Source organism: Macaca nemestrina, chromosome 15 (genome assembly GCF_043159975.1).
Source record: "Macaca nemestrina isolate mMacNem1 chromosome 15, mMacNem.hap1, whole genome shotgun sequence".
NCBI lineage: Eukaryota > Metazoa > Chordata > Mammalia > Primates > Cercopithecidae > Macaca > Macaca nemestrina.
This window is the reverse complement of record NC_092139.1, coordinates 15805416-15819957: the sequence shown is the minus strand read 5'-3', so window position 1 is coordinate 15819957 and position 14542 is coordinate 15805416. Positions and strand designations below refer to the sequence as shown.

At 41.0% G+C, this 14542-nt stretch overlaps 1 protein-coding gene across 2 annotated transcripts in view; it reads left to right on the top strand.

Annotated features, from left to right (window-relative positions):
- The window catches only part of LOC105470707 (ARF guanine nucleotide exchange factor 2), a 115662-nt gene that overhangs the window by 83396 nt on the left and 17724 nt on the right, over window positions 1-14542 (top strand). For both annotated transcript variants that reach the window (XM_011722911.3, XM_011722910.3), the window contains exons 27-34: window positions 4108-4280; window positions 5803-5963; window positions 7428-7558; window positions 7695-7824; window positions 10118-10253; window positions 11414-11552; window positions 11661-11715; window positions 13049-13163. In XM_011722911.3, coding sequence (XP_011721213.1) covers window positions 4108-4280; window positions 5803-5963; window positions 7428-7558; window positions 7695-7824; window positions 10118-10253; window positions 11414-11552; window positions 11661-11715; window positions 13049-13163 — 1040 coding nt within the window. The remainder of the gene's footprint in view (window positions 1-4107; window positions 4281-5802; window positions 5964-7427; window positions 7559-7694; window positions 7825-10117; window positions 10254-11413; window positions 11553-11660; window positions 11716-13048; window positions 13164-14542) is intronic.

Below are 14542 nucleotides of genomic sequence, written 5' to 3'. Positions count from 1 at the left end.
TTGTTGTTGTTGTTGTTTTGTTTGTTTGTTTGTTTTTGTTGGAGATGGAGTCTCGCTCTGTCACCCAGGCTGGAGTGTAGTGGTGCAATCTCGGCTCACTGCAAGCTCCGCCTCCCAGGTTCACACCATTCTCCTGCCACAGCCTCCTGAGTACCTGGGACTACAGGCACCTGCCACCACGCCCAGCTAATTTTTTGTGTTTTTAGTAGAGACAGGGTTTCACTGTGTTAGCCAGGATGGTCTCCATCTCCTGACCTCGTGATCCACCCGCCTCAGCCTCCCAAAGTGCTGGGATTACAGGCATGAGCCACTGCGCCCAGCCTGCCATTGGAGGATTTTAAGCAGAGAACTGAAATGATCTGATGTATTTTAAAGGACCACCCTGAATTTATCCCTGGAAAATGAGGAGCAATAGGATGAGGTAGGAATCCATTGTAGTTGTCCAGGTTTGGACCAAGGTGGGAGCAGTGGCAGTGATGGATTAGATTCTGTGCACATTTGGAAAGGGAATCTTACCATGTGCTGATGAATTGGCCATGGAGCATAAAGGAAGAGATGTCAAGGATGACTTTTGGACCTAATTCCTCTTGTCTGCCACTCCCCTAAAAGTTGTACTTCAGATCAGCCTGGATCTTTTTTTTTTTTTTTTTTTTGAGATGGAGTTTTGCTCTTATTGCCCAGGCTGAAGTGCAATGGTGCAATCTCAGCTTACTGCAACCTTTGCCTCTCAGTTTCAAACAATTCTCCTGCCTCAGCCTCCCAGGTAGCTGGGATTACAGGCGTACACCACCATGCCCAGCTAGTTTTGTATTTTCAGTAGAAATGGAAACCATGCTGGTCAGGCTGGTCTCAACCTGACCTCAAGTGATCCACCTGCCTTGGCCTCCCAAAGTGCTGGGATTATAGGCGTGAGCCAACGCACCTGGTCTTTTTTTTTTTTTTTTAAAGAAAATGGAAGCGCCCAAGCTGGATGCCAGAGCAGGCTGTTAGGGTAGTGAATAAAAGGGCACCAGAAAAGTTTCCTTGATGTGTCTCTCCTCTGGTGTCTGTATGTCTGCTTTATTGCTCATTTTAAGAGAACCAAAATTAAACCCAGAGTCTGGCATCACCCTTTAGCAAATACACAAAAATATTTTCCTGCCTTTGGGAGCACCATTGAGAGTGCCTGAGGAGACCGAGTCCTCACATGGCCAAGCCACGTGTGCAAGCCTGATTGCATGGAAGCCCTCATCTCCTAACTCCAGGCCTTCCCTGCCTGTCCTATTCCCATTTGAAAAGGGGCAGGGTGAGTTTAGAATCACATGTTGTCAGGCACTCTCAGATACTATCAGTGGAACTGTAACTTACTGTAACATTTCCAAAAGCATTTTGGTGATATGTGTCAAGAATCCTGATATTTTTGTGCCCCTTTGACTCAGTAATTCCACACAGAAAATAGTTTTCTAGAAAAAAGCAGAAACTAAATGAACAAGTGTTAAAGTAAATGTTGGTACAGGCACAACATGGGATATCGTTTCACTCTTAAAAATGTTCACAATGAGGCCGGGCGCGGTGGCTCAAGCCTGTAATCCTAGCACTTTGGGAGATCGAGACGGGCGAATCACGAGGTCAGGAGATCGAGACCATCCTGGCTAACACGGTGAAACCCCGTCTCTACTAAAAAATACAAAAAACTAGCCGGGCGAAGTGGTGGGCGCCTGTAGTCCCAGCTACTCAGGAGGCTGAGGCAAGAGAATGGCTAAACCCGGGAGGCGGAGCTTGCAGTGAGCTGAGATCCGGCCACTGCACCCCAGCCTGGGCGACAGAGCGAGACTCCGTCTCAAAAAAAAAAAAAAAAAAAAAAAAAAATGTTCACAATGTTTGGCCGGGTGGGTTGGCTCACGCCTGTAATCCCAATACTTTGGGAGGCCGAGGCAGGTGGATCACCTGAAGTCAGGAATTCGAGATCAGCCTGGCCAACATGGTGAAACCCTATCTCTACTAAAAACACAAAAATTAGCCGGGCGTGGTGGTGCATGCCTGTAATCCCAGCTACTCAGGAGGCTGAGGCAGGAGAATCACTTGAACGTGGGAGGTGGAGGTTACAGTAAGCCAAGATCACGCCACTGCACTCCAGCCTGAATGATGAGAGAAACTCCATCTCAAAAAAAAAAAAAAAAAAGTTCATAATGTTTATAATGTGGGAAATGACTAATAACAGTTTAGAGAAAAGGACAGGTTGTAGAATTGGACAGACAATATAATAGGGATAGTTAAATGTATCTCTCCATATGAAATACCATATATCATGTAAAGGATTTTTTTTTTTTTTTTTGAGATGTCTTGCCCTGTTGCCCAGGCTGGAGTGCAGTGGTGTAATCTCGGCTCACTACAATATCTGCCTCTCAGGTTGAAGCTATTTTCCTCCCTCAGCCTCCCAAGTAGCTGGGATTACAGGCGTGCACCGCTATGTCCGGCTAATTTTTGTATTTTTATTAGAGACGGGGTTTCACCATGGTTGGCCAGGCTGGTATTGAACTTCTGACCTCAAGTGATCCACCTGCTTCAGCCTCCCAAAGTGCTGGGATTATAGGTGTGAACTACCACACCCAGGCAAATTTTTTTTATCATTCTTTTTCTGCGTTTTCCAAAACTTTTACTATCATCCTATCTTACTTTTAACAATCAGGCAAAAAACATAATAAATATAGTTTTGTCAAAAAGTTGCTTTATTCTCCATGGAGAGACAACCATGAATTCATTTTTTTTTTTTTTTTTTTTTGAGACGGAGTCTCGCTCTGTCACCCAGGCTGGGGTGCAGTGGCCGGATCTCGGCTCACTGCAAGCTCCGCCTCCCGGGTTCACGCCATTCTCCTGCCTCAGCCTCCCGAGTAGCTGGGACTACAGGCGCCCGCCGCCTCGCCCGGCTAGTTTTTTGTATTTTTTAGTAGAGACGGGGTTTCACCGTGTTAGCCAGGATGGTCTCGATCTCCTGACCTCGTGATCCGCCCGTCTCGGCCTCCCAAAGTGCTGGGATTACAGGCGTGAGCCACCGCGCCTGGCGCGAATTCATTTTTATTATATATGGAAGTTACTTATGTTGTGTAGTCAGTCCTTTGTTATCTGCAGGTGACATGTTTACTTTGTGAACTTTCAGCTAATTTTTAACTGTTTTGACTTTCTCCTTGCCTTCTCTAAATGGCCTTTCCTATTATTGGTTAGTGTGAGCCTGGAAGACAAACATGAATGTCATTCTAAGCCAGATAAAATTTGAAAGTCATGAGCCTGGGAGACAGAGGTTGTAGAGTCGAGGTCGCTCTCCTGTATTCCAGCCTGGGCAACAGAGTAAGACCTTGTTTCAAAAAAAAAAAAAAAAAAATCGAAAGTCAAACCTGCAATCCCAAGGCTACTGTACTGATTTTTAAAACTAGTACTATCGAAGTTATAGGCTTATATAGCTTTCCTTCTTGCTGTTTGTGAGATAATAAGGTTCCTCCATAATCGTATGTCTTAACAGGTTGTGAGACAATTGCGGCTGTTCCAGAAAATCAGCCATTTTCTCTACAAGTTTTGCTTTATAGTAATTTAGGCAAACATTGCACCTTAAATTATATATGTATGCTCCAGTCCACATACATGCGTTTATCGATAGGTATATCCCTGCCCCCAAATCTAAGAAGATACACACAAGAATTTAGTAATGATTATCTCTAGGTGGCAGAATTATATTATTTGAAATGTTTTTGGCCAGAAAAACTGACCAACAGTGACTTAAACCGCAAGGCTATTTATTGTTTTCTTAACAGGAAAGAAGTCAGAGGCAAGCATTCAACTTTGGTTCCATGGCCTGGATAGGGACTATTTGAGACCCAGGCTTTTTCCTTTTGTTCTTCCATTCAGAGGGTCAGCTTTTCAACCTTGAGTTTATTGTTTCGTGATTGCAGGATGGTGGTTGTAGCTCTATGCAGCATGCTAGGTTTGGAATGAAAGTCAGAGGAAATGGGGCAGAGCCCAAATGTGAATTGCTATGTGCTATAAGAAATGTTTAAGTGCTGCTTCTAAGGGATGTTCATTTCTCTTCCCATTCTCCAAAGTACAGATGATATGGCCATCCCATTCCTTCCTCAGGTCTCCCACCATCCGGGACATGGTGATCCGCTGCATCGCCCAGATGGTGAACTCCCAGGCAGCCAACATCCGTTCAGGCTGGAAGAACATCTTTGCTGTGTTCCACCAGGCAGCCTCTGATCATGACGGGAACATTGTGGAGCTGGCCTTCCAGACCACTTGCCACATTGTCAGTAAGTGGCTCTGTTCCCTCCCTACTGATGTCCCACCTGCACGTCTAGAAGGGTGTCACTTACTTGCTGTCTATTTTACTGCCTACAGGGACTTCCCTACCTTGGCTCTACTGTGATATAGTAATGTGCCAGGCAGTGTTATAAGCACTTGATGAGTATTAATCCTCATTTTAACTCGTTTTGACTTTCTCCTTGCCTTCTCTAAATGGCCTTTACTGTTATCAGTCAGTTTGGGTCCAGCAGATAAACGTGAATGTTATTTCAAGCCAGATGAAATTTGAAAGTCAAATCAATCCCAAGGCTACTCTAATGACTATAAAAGAAGTACAGTCAGTCCTCATTATTGGTGGATTCCGTGTATGTACTCACTAAAATGTATATACATTAATAACGCCACAACCAGTACTCATGGTGCTTTTGTGGTCATTTGCCAACGTGTGCATGCACAGAACAGCAAAAACTTGAGTCACCCAAGGCGCACATTCCCCGTTGTGGTGGAAGAAGGTGGTGCCCTGCCTTCTTGTTTGAGCTGCCATGACATAAACAAGTGTGCTTTCTGTGGCCTATCGAGTGCCATGTTTTTTTACATTTTTGTGCTTTTTGTTGGTGATTTATTTCACTGTTTAAAATGTCCCCCAAGCATAGTGCTGAATGCTGGGTAGTGTTCTACGTGCAGAAAGACTGTGATGTGTCTTATGGAAAAAATATGTGTGTAAGATGAGCTTCCTTCAAGAATGAGTTACAGTGCTATTGGCTGTGAGTTCAGTGTTAATGAATCAACAATATCTATTAAATAAGGAGTCTTTTCATCAGGAACACACATACAACAAGGTTATGTCTTGATCAGCTGATGAAAATGTTCTGACCAGAGACTTGCAGGCATCTAGCTGCCTATCTCCATATTTTCCCTAAGAGCCATGGTTCAGTATTCTTGAATTCAGTGTTTATGGCAACTTTATAGAATGTAACTCTCATGAATAGTGAGAACAGACTATCCCATTATTTCCCCCATGTTACTAAAGAGGAAATTGAGGCACAGAAAAATAAATATAACAACTTGCCTGAGGACACACAGTTTGGATGTAGTAGAAACAGGACTTGCACTCGGGCAGTCCAGCCCAGCGTTAGTGCAGTGTCCGCCTCCTCTGGACTGACCAGGAGTCCTGGGTTCTGCCTGCAAGCATGTAACATGATGGTTACTTCATCTCTATGGAAATTTGTAGGCATCGACTCATCTTTGCACATAGTTGGCATTTAATAAATGTTGAATGAATGGGTATTTGGGCCTTTACATCATTGCTTGAGCTCAGGAAGATTGTCTAGCCCAAGTTGTACCCAGTGTATTCATTCCTGAGTAATTTAATAAGAAAAACTGTCTTCCAAAGATACTGACATGCTTTCCTTAGATTTTCACAGTTAATTATCTCTGATATATGTGTGTATGTATTTGTGCGCACGTGCCTGTTTTCATCCCCATTTCTAAATCCTGATCTTATGATAAATGTGCCTTGTGTTCCCCCAGCAACTATTTTCCAGCACCATTTTCCTGCAGCCATCGATTCCTTTCAGGATGCTGTGAAGTGCTTATCAGAGTTCGCCTGCAACGCTGCTTTCCCTGACACAAGCATGGAAGCGATTCGGCTCATCCGCTTCTGTGGCAAATACGTCTCTGAGAGGCCTCGGGTTCGTTTTTCCCCCCTTACTCAGATGGGCAGTGAAGGGAAAAGGTCATGAAGCAGAAATTCTTGCTCCTAACAAAGAGCTTTCCAGCTGCTCTTTTAGAAATGTATGTTTGCCCTAAATTAGGCGTTTATTTCAAAATGCTGCCATGGCAGGGAGTTAGGCCTTTTCATTATCTGGTATATGTGAAATTCTGTATTTTATTCATACTGAACCTATGGTATTCTACAAATTGTTTTTGCAGAAGTTACTTGTATTTTAGCTTTTGTATTTTGGCAAAGCTCAAGAAGCTAGACCTTTCTATTTGAAAGAAAACAAACCTCCCTTTTAGGAAATGGCATTATGTCTTTGTAATGTGCCTGAGAAATCATATTTAAAAATCACCTTTTGTTTTCTCCTGAAAATCATGGGTTTTTTTTTTTTTTGATGTGTCTCATCTTTCTAAAGAGGCCTATTTGGTTTAAATGACAGAGTCCCAAAACACTGAAATAGGCTGAAAACAAGTCCGTCTAAACTATGATGTCCTGTGTAGATCTCTACTTCAGTATCCTTTACAGAAAGAGCTGTAAACCTCTAAGGTGAGATGTCTCATCCCTTACAACAGCTCACTAAGATGTGATGATAATGGGATCCAATGTTGGTTGAGCACTTAGTACTTGTTGGGCACCACTCTAGATATTTTCTGTATGTTGATTCATTTAGTCCCCACGTCAGACCTATGAGACGTAATTATATCCCATTGTACAGGAGAGTTAACCAAAGCACAGAGAGAAATTGCCTAACATTAGATAACAAGAGTTGCTAAAGAAATTTCAGTACCACTTCAAGAGTGGTTACAGAGCAGAGGAGTCAAAATCCCAGAAATAGGGCAGAGAGTAGGGCTATACATGCAGACTGTAGAGACTGCCAGGTCCTAGCTGCATGACCTTGAGCAGCTTACTGAAGCTCTTGATGCCTCACTTAATTCATCTATAACCCAGGACCATTGTTTCTACCTGCCACTTGGAATCCTTGTGAGAATTGTTAATCCATGAAAAGAACTTTTAACAGTGCTTGGCCCATAGCAAGCACTCAGTCAATAGTAGCTGCGGATGTTATTTTAAGTAATATGTATTACAGTAACATTCCAGAAAGACCTAAGATAATGAATTATCCTGGATATTTTGTCAATACCATTGACCTTTAGAGCGCTTCTTAGTATAATACCTCCCACCCCCAGGACTCTTGTGATCTGCCCCCTTCAACTTGTTCTAAAACCCGCAGAGGTCCATAGGTTTGTACTGGGAAGCTGCTCATATGCCCTTTGGGACAGATAATGTCTTTGTGCAGTCTGTTCCCACTGTACCCTTGCTGAATGGAGATTTTTGGGAGAGAAAAATGTGTGGGGCCTTAATCGGTATATAGTTCCCTTTCAGTTCCTTCCTTTTGCATGATTAGTTTACACCTGAGATGTGATTTTCATCATAGGTGCTACAAGAATACACAAGTGATGACATGAATGTAGCTCCTGGTGACAGAGTCTGGGTCCGAGGCTGGTTCCCCATCTTATTCGAACTCTCCTGCATCATTAATAGATGCAAGTTAGATGTACGAACAAGGTAACCATGTTCCCGTGTGGTGGCCCCTTACATCACTGAAGTGAACCTCAGTCACTTGCTTACCTGACCCCACTCTTTTCTCCGTTGTTCTCTTCTCCACCATTCTCTCTTCTGTGCCTGACTTTGTTTCCTCCAGGGGACTCACAGTCATGTTTGAGATCATGAAGAGCTATGGCCACACCTTTGAAAAACACTGGTGGCAAGACCTGTTCAGAATTGTGTTTCGGATTTTTGACAATATGAAACTCCCTGAGCAACAGTCAGAGGTGGGTGAAAACTACAGCACTGCCCTGGGTATGATGGAGAGGAAAGCCTTTCTGGCCTATATTTGCCTCTAGGGGCTGCGTCATCGTCTACCCAGAGTTCTTAAATACTGAGCAACTTAAGGTTTTTAAAATGGAAACACCTTTCTGATACTCTCCTACCAATATCAGCTAGTCCTGAGTGACTCTCCCCACGTTCAGAAGAATGAGAGGAAACGCATCTCTGTGGCCTGCCGCTTGGCCCTCAGGCATTGCACCTTCCAGTTCAGCAGGGCTGCTGACTGGTCATTTTAGTTGTTTTGTTCATATCAACCTCTGAGCAGTCAGAAAGTGGAATGTCTCTGCTCCCTTAAGGGTTTTTAATGAAGTTGCATTTGGAGATGATGTTGAATATTAGGCCTTTTTTTTTAAAAGGATGTTTGATGCCTGTAGGTGTTTTTATTTGTCCCTTAGAGGTTCAGGGATAACGAAAGGGTATTCTAGGCTCAAGATTTTTAGATGGAAAAGTATCTTTTTTATTTCTTTTGGGAACAGCATTCCTTCCCTCACCCCAACATAAAAGTAACATATGCTTAATATGGAATATTAGGCAAATACAAAAAAATTATTCCTTTTACCATCCAAAATTAGAGTTAATGTTTTTGCAAATTTTTCTCAGTCTTCTGCATGGTTTAAATATGGTTCAGAGGCCAGGCACAATGACTCATGCCTATAATCCCAGCATTTTGGGAAGGTGAGGTGGGAGGATTACTTGAGGCCAGGAGTTTGAGACCAACTTAGGCAACATAGTGAGACCCAATCTCTTAAATAAATAAATATGGTTGAGGTCATAGTATAGATGGAGTTTTCTAATCTTTTTAAATTTAAATATGTTTTTCCTCATTATAAAACAAATAGAACTACAGAACACAGACAAAAAGAAAGAAAAATGTAAACACCCACAGTTGCAGTTTTTCATAGGCAGCCACTGTTAAGACTTTCATCTGTGTGTCCACCCACACATGTATTTGTGATCCACCTTTTTTCTTCTATGAAAATAGAATTCCAACACACATATGTAAACTACTTCTTAAACTTAATACATGAGTATTTTTCCATAGCCATAACTTTTCTTCTAGAATGGTTTGTTTGTTTGTTTGTTCCTTTGTTTTGTTTCATTTTTTTGAGGCAGAGTCTTGCTCTGTTGCCCAGGCTGGAGCACAGTGGTGCAATCTCAGCTCACTGCAACCTCCGTCTCCTAAGTTAAGCAATTCTCCTGCCTCAGCCTTCCAAGTAGCTGGGACTACAGGCTCATGCCACCATACCCAGCTAATTTTTGTAATTTAAGTAGAGACAGAATTTCACCATGTTGGCCATGTTGGTCTCAAACTGCTGACCTCAAGTGATCCACCTGCCTCAGCCTCCAAAGTGCAGGGATTACAGGTGTGAGCCACCACACCCAGCCATTCTTCTACAATGTTGTTTTAATAATGGCTACAAAATAGTCTTAGCTGTGGATGTTCCACAGCTCATGAACATTTAGGCTGCTTCCGGTTTTTCTGGACAGCACTGAAATGAACATTTTTTGCAGCTGCACTTGTATTTGTGGTGGTGTTTTCCTCTTTAAAGACACGTGGCCAGGTTTGGGGCCTGCATATTACTAAGCCTTTTGATATGTACCACTAAGCTGACCTGCAAATATCTCTGTAGCCATTTACACTTCTGTCAACAATGCATGAGAGTTCCTGTTTCTCCATATTCATTCCAGGTCTTCTCATTTTAATTTGTTTTAGTCATTGCTAATTTGATAAGCCAAATGTATCACATTGAAAAAGTGTTTCAAACTGCTAGTGAGGTGGCATATTTTCTCTCATAGGATTGATCATTCTTAAGAGTTGCCTTTTATGAATTCTTCTTTTGTGAATTACTCTTAGCTCATCTACTAGGTTATTCATCTTTCTATTGATTTATGCATTTTTAAATATATAAATAATGTAGCATATGCTTACATGAGTTGCAGATGATTTCCCACTTTATTATTTTTATTTTCTTTTCATTTTGGAAAAGTTAGCTTTTAAGTAACCAAATCTATCCATTTTTTTTTCCACTTCTGGCTTCCACTTTTGGCATCATTACCATAATTTTATAAATATCCCTGTGTATATCCTCTGTACATATGATTGTGTTAACATTTTTAAGATGTCTTATTGATACATATCACCAAATTGCTTTCTACAACAGTTTTCCCAGGAGTACAAGAGTGCCCATCTCACTGCAGGGAGAATAGCTTTTAAGTGTTATCTTTTTGTTTTCCCAGAAATCTGAGTGGATGACAACAACCTGCAATCACGCACTTTATGCTATTTGTGATGTTTTTACCCAGTTTTATGAAGCTTTGAATGAAGTTCTTCTTTCTGATGTATTTGCACAATTGCAGTGGTGCGTAAAACAAGGTACTCTTTAAGCCTCTAGGCATCATTTTTCTTACATAGTCCTTAATGAGAGGTTAGTTTTTTCAATATTTAAAAGCATGGATGTAGTGCCAAGGAGTACAATGTGTAATTTAGTTGGTGAAATGTGTGTGTTTTAATTACAATATAAAAACAGTCCCCCCCAAGTCAGTTCATAAAGCATTTCCTAAAGATGGGATATAGTTATTTTTACATTCTACAAGATGTACCTTCACGTATTATACTGTTCTTTTTACTTTTGTATGTTTGAAATTTTCTCTAGTAAAATGTTTTTAAAATGTACTGTTTCAGTCAAGATCAACAGCTTCATCAAGAGACATTTTTCATTTGAGTAGTTGTGTGTTTATTTTAGAGTTTGTCAGGAAAAATACCCAGCTGGCACATTAGACCTGGATTCCGTAGATAATTTTGGCTTAGGGCAAGGCCAAATTAGTTACACTTTTGAAAAAGTGACTTAATTTTAAAATAAATGACAAAATCTTTGATATTGTTCAAATGGCAAAAATTGGAAATGTAGTGTATGAGTGACTAAATTTTTGAAAACCTGGTCTAGTATTTTCTCTCTTCTATTACCATTTTTCATACATGAGCCACTTAAAGTAGCAAAATGTTGACCTTCTTTCTTTTTTTTTTTTTTTTTTTTTTGAGAGAGTCTCGCTCTGTCACCCAGGCTGGAGTGCAGTGGCCGGATCTCAGCTCACTGCAAGCTCCGCCTCCCGGGTTCACGCCATTCTCCTGTCTCAGCCTCCTGAGTAGCTGGGACTACAGGCGCCTGCCACCTCGCCCGGCTAAGTTTTTGTATTTTTAGTAGAGACGGGGTTTCACTGTGTTACCCAGGATGGTCTCGATCTCCTGACCTCGTGATCTGCCCGTCTCGGCCTCCCAAAGTGCTGGGATTACAGGCTTGAGCCACCGCGCCCGGCCGACCTTCTTTCTTTAGCAATAAAACTATGATAAACAATTTTATCTCTTCAAAAAAATTTTAATGAAAATTTTAATACTGTCTGTAGCATGGCTTCATTAATTAAAAGCCTAGAAACTCACCAGTTGCTGTCTCCAACTCACAATATACAGTATTTGAGACCTGGTTGGCATCAAAATAGCAGTAGAAGTTTAATGATAGATACTGCTTTATTTTACAGATAACGAACAGTTGGCGCGATCAGGTACAAATTGCTTAGAAAACTTAGTAATATCCAATGGAGAGAAATTCAGTCCTGAAGTCTGGGATGAAACCTGCAACTGTATGTTGGATATTTTCAAAACAACCATCCCACATGTGTAAGTGTTCATGCAGTTGTTCCCGTTTATCTCCGTGTGCATTGGATGTCTTAAAGCTCCTGATTGCCTTTCACATTGATTATTTTTTTTCTGTTTCTTTTTCTTAAGTTTGCTGACATGGAGACCTGTAGGAATGGAGGAAGATTCATCAGAAAAGCATTTGGTAGGATTTGGGGTTCTTCTTTGGTTGTCTTTTCTTTGTTCTATCTTAGTAAAAGATCAGTAAGCCTGTATAGTTTGTACTTTTTTTTAATGGGAAGTGAGTAAAAAAGTTATAAGATCTAAAAATAATATATGTTCATAATATATTTTTTAGAAAGTCCAGAAAAGCATTAAGCAAGTAAGTAACCTCGCCAAGTAAAAAGCAGTTTACATTTCTAGCTGCCACTTTGTGTGACTGTGCCTGCCTAGGAAAGCCAGCCACATTTGAAATGAGGGATCATTTAGCATATAACAACATGTAAGTGTTTTTCCATATTTTAAACTATTCTTTAAGAGCAGCCTTTTCAGTGGCTGCATAGTATTATAATTTCTTTACTTCTCCCTTACCAGACTCTCAGGTTAGTTCTAGGATTTCAACATTGTAAACAGTGCTTTGGTGTAACTGTGCTTGTTTGTTGCCCTCCTAAATTAATAGTGCTTTCCTCTTCACCAAAGAAGTGGTAGTTCTTACTTTTTGTGTGAGTCCACATAAAGAAGTTCTAATTCAAATCTCACTTTTAAATACTTTGGTTTACAGAGAGGAGTTGAATTTTTAACTTTTATTCCTAAATGACTCTAAGACCATTAGATTTTAAAAAACATTTGGGATACAGCAACTGTCTTCTGCTGTTAAGTTTTTTATTTTTTTATTTTATTTTATTTTTGTCGAGACAGTCTCTCTGTCCCCAGGCTGGAGTGCAGCCGCCCAGTCTCAGCTCACTGCAACCTCTGCCTCCTGGGTTCAAGCGATTCTCATGCCTCAGCCTCCTGCCAAGTAGCTGGGATTCCAGGTGCCCGCCACCACGCCCAGCTAATTTTTGTATTTTTAGCAGAGATGGGGTTTCACCATGTTGACCAGGCTGGTCTTGAACTCCTGACCTCAGGTGATCCGCCTGCCTTGACCTCCCAAAGTTCCGGGATTACAGGCATGAGCCACCATGCCTGGCCTGCTGTCAACTTTTTAAAAAACTAGTTACTGCACTAGTAATTTATCTTTGAACTTGATCGCATAAAAAATTTGTCACTCTTATTGTTAAATCCTAATATGTAGAGAAATGTCCTCTTGGTTGAAATAGGAAAATATGAAATTTTACTGGGAGGAGAAGTAATTTAAATTCTTAATCTCTCCGTTGCAGCCTGTGAGGCATGTTACATTAAGCATGTGGTATAATTTTATTTTGAGCTAAGCAAGGCACTTGAATACAGGCTGACCAGCCATATTAAAACAGGCACGTCTCTGCCCAAATTATGATGAAGAAAAGTGAGCATTGTGTTTCCCTCTGGTTTATGTTTAGGATGTGGATCTGGACCGCCAGTCTTTAAGCAGCATAGATAAAAATCCCTCTGAGAGAGGCCAGAGCCAGCTCTCTAACCCAACAGATGACAGCTGGAAGGGCAGACCATATGCAAGTAAGGCCACTTTTTAATTTGTTTTAAATAAATAACATGTTTATGTGATTCATATATTCAGAAGACACAAAAAGGTAAAAACATGAAAAGCCACCTTCTGCCCTATGCGTCAGTCTGCCAGTTCTCTGCAGCAGCCAAGGTTACCTGTTTCTCTGTACCTTTCCAGAGTCATTTTATCCATATGCAGGCAAGTACATACACATATACATTCACATACATACATAGTACATATGAATTTTCTCCTTTTACAAATTATGGCATAGTATGCCTTATTCTTTTTTCAGTTAATATATTTTAGAGATCATTCAAAATCGATACATAAAGAGCTTTCACATTCTTTTATACTGTTGTCTATTATTCCAGTTTGTAGACATGCTTTTATTGCTTGAGTTGCTCTTAACCTACATTTACATTATTTCTTTTTTTTTTTTTTGAGACGGAGTCTCGCTCTGTCACCCAGGCTGGAGTGCGGTGGCCGGATCTCTGCTCACTGCAAGCTCCGCCTCCCGGGTTTACGCCATTCTCCTGGCTCAGCCTCCCGAGTAGCTGGGACTACAGGCGCTCGCCACCTCGCCCGGCTAGTTTTTTGTACTTTTTAGTAGAGACGGGGTTTCACCGTGTTAGCCAGGATGGTCTCTATCTCCTGACCTCGTGATCCGCCCGTCTCGGCCTCCCAAAGTGCTGGGATTACAGGCTTGAGCCACCGCGCCCGGCCCATTTACATTATTTCTAATCTTTTGCTGTTAGGAGCGATACTGCATTGAATAACCCAATACGTATGTCATTTGTGAATTTATGTAATAAATTCCTAAAAATGTACTGGAGTCAGTGGATAAGTGAATTTGCCATTTTTAAATATTTCCACATTGCTATCTATTAAATTTGTAGCTGTTTACATGATCTTTTTAGATGAAATACAACTTTGGACTAATTTTAACTTGGAATTTTCAAATTATGAGTCAAATTGAATAGTTTTTCATACGTTAAAGCAGCACTTCTGTTTTCTTCTCTATGAACTCCATAATCGTTGCTCATTTTCTGTTGATTGTTGGCCCCTTTTTTATTGGTTTGGAGGAGCTCTTGTGTACTAGAAACCCTTTTTCTGATATAAGTTTCTAATTATTTTTGCCAAATTGTCTCTTAATGTTGCTTATGGTGTGTTTTACTATCATTTAAAAAAATTAGTTTAACAGCTGTAGGTACCAGGCACTGTACTGTGTGTTTCATGTGTATTGTTTTATGTAATCCTCATACTAGCCTTTGAAGAGGTACTGTCTTACATTTGAGGCAACTGGGGCTTAGACAGATGATAGAACTTGACAACATGTAGTCGAGTGGGGATTCAGACACATTTTGGCAGCCTGAGGAATGGGAACTTG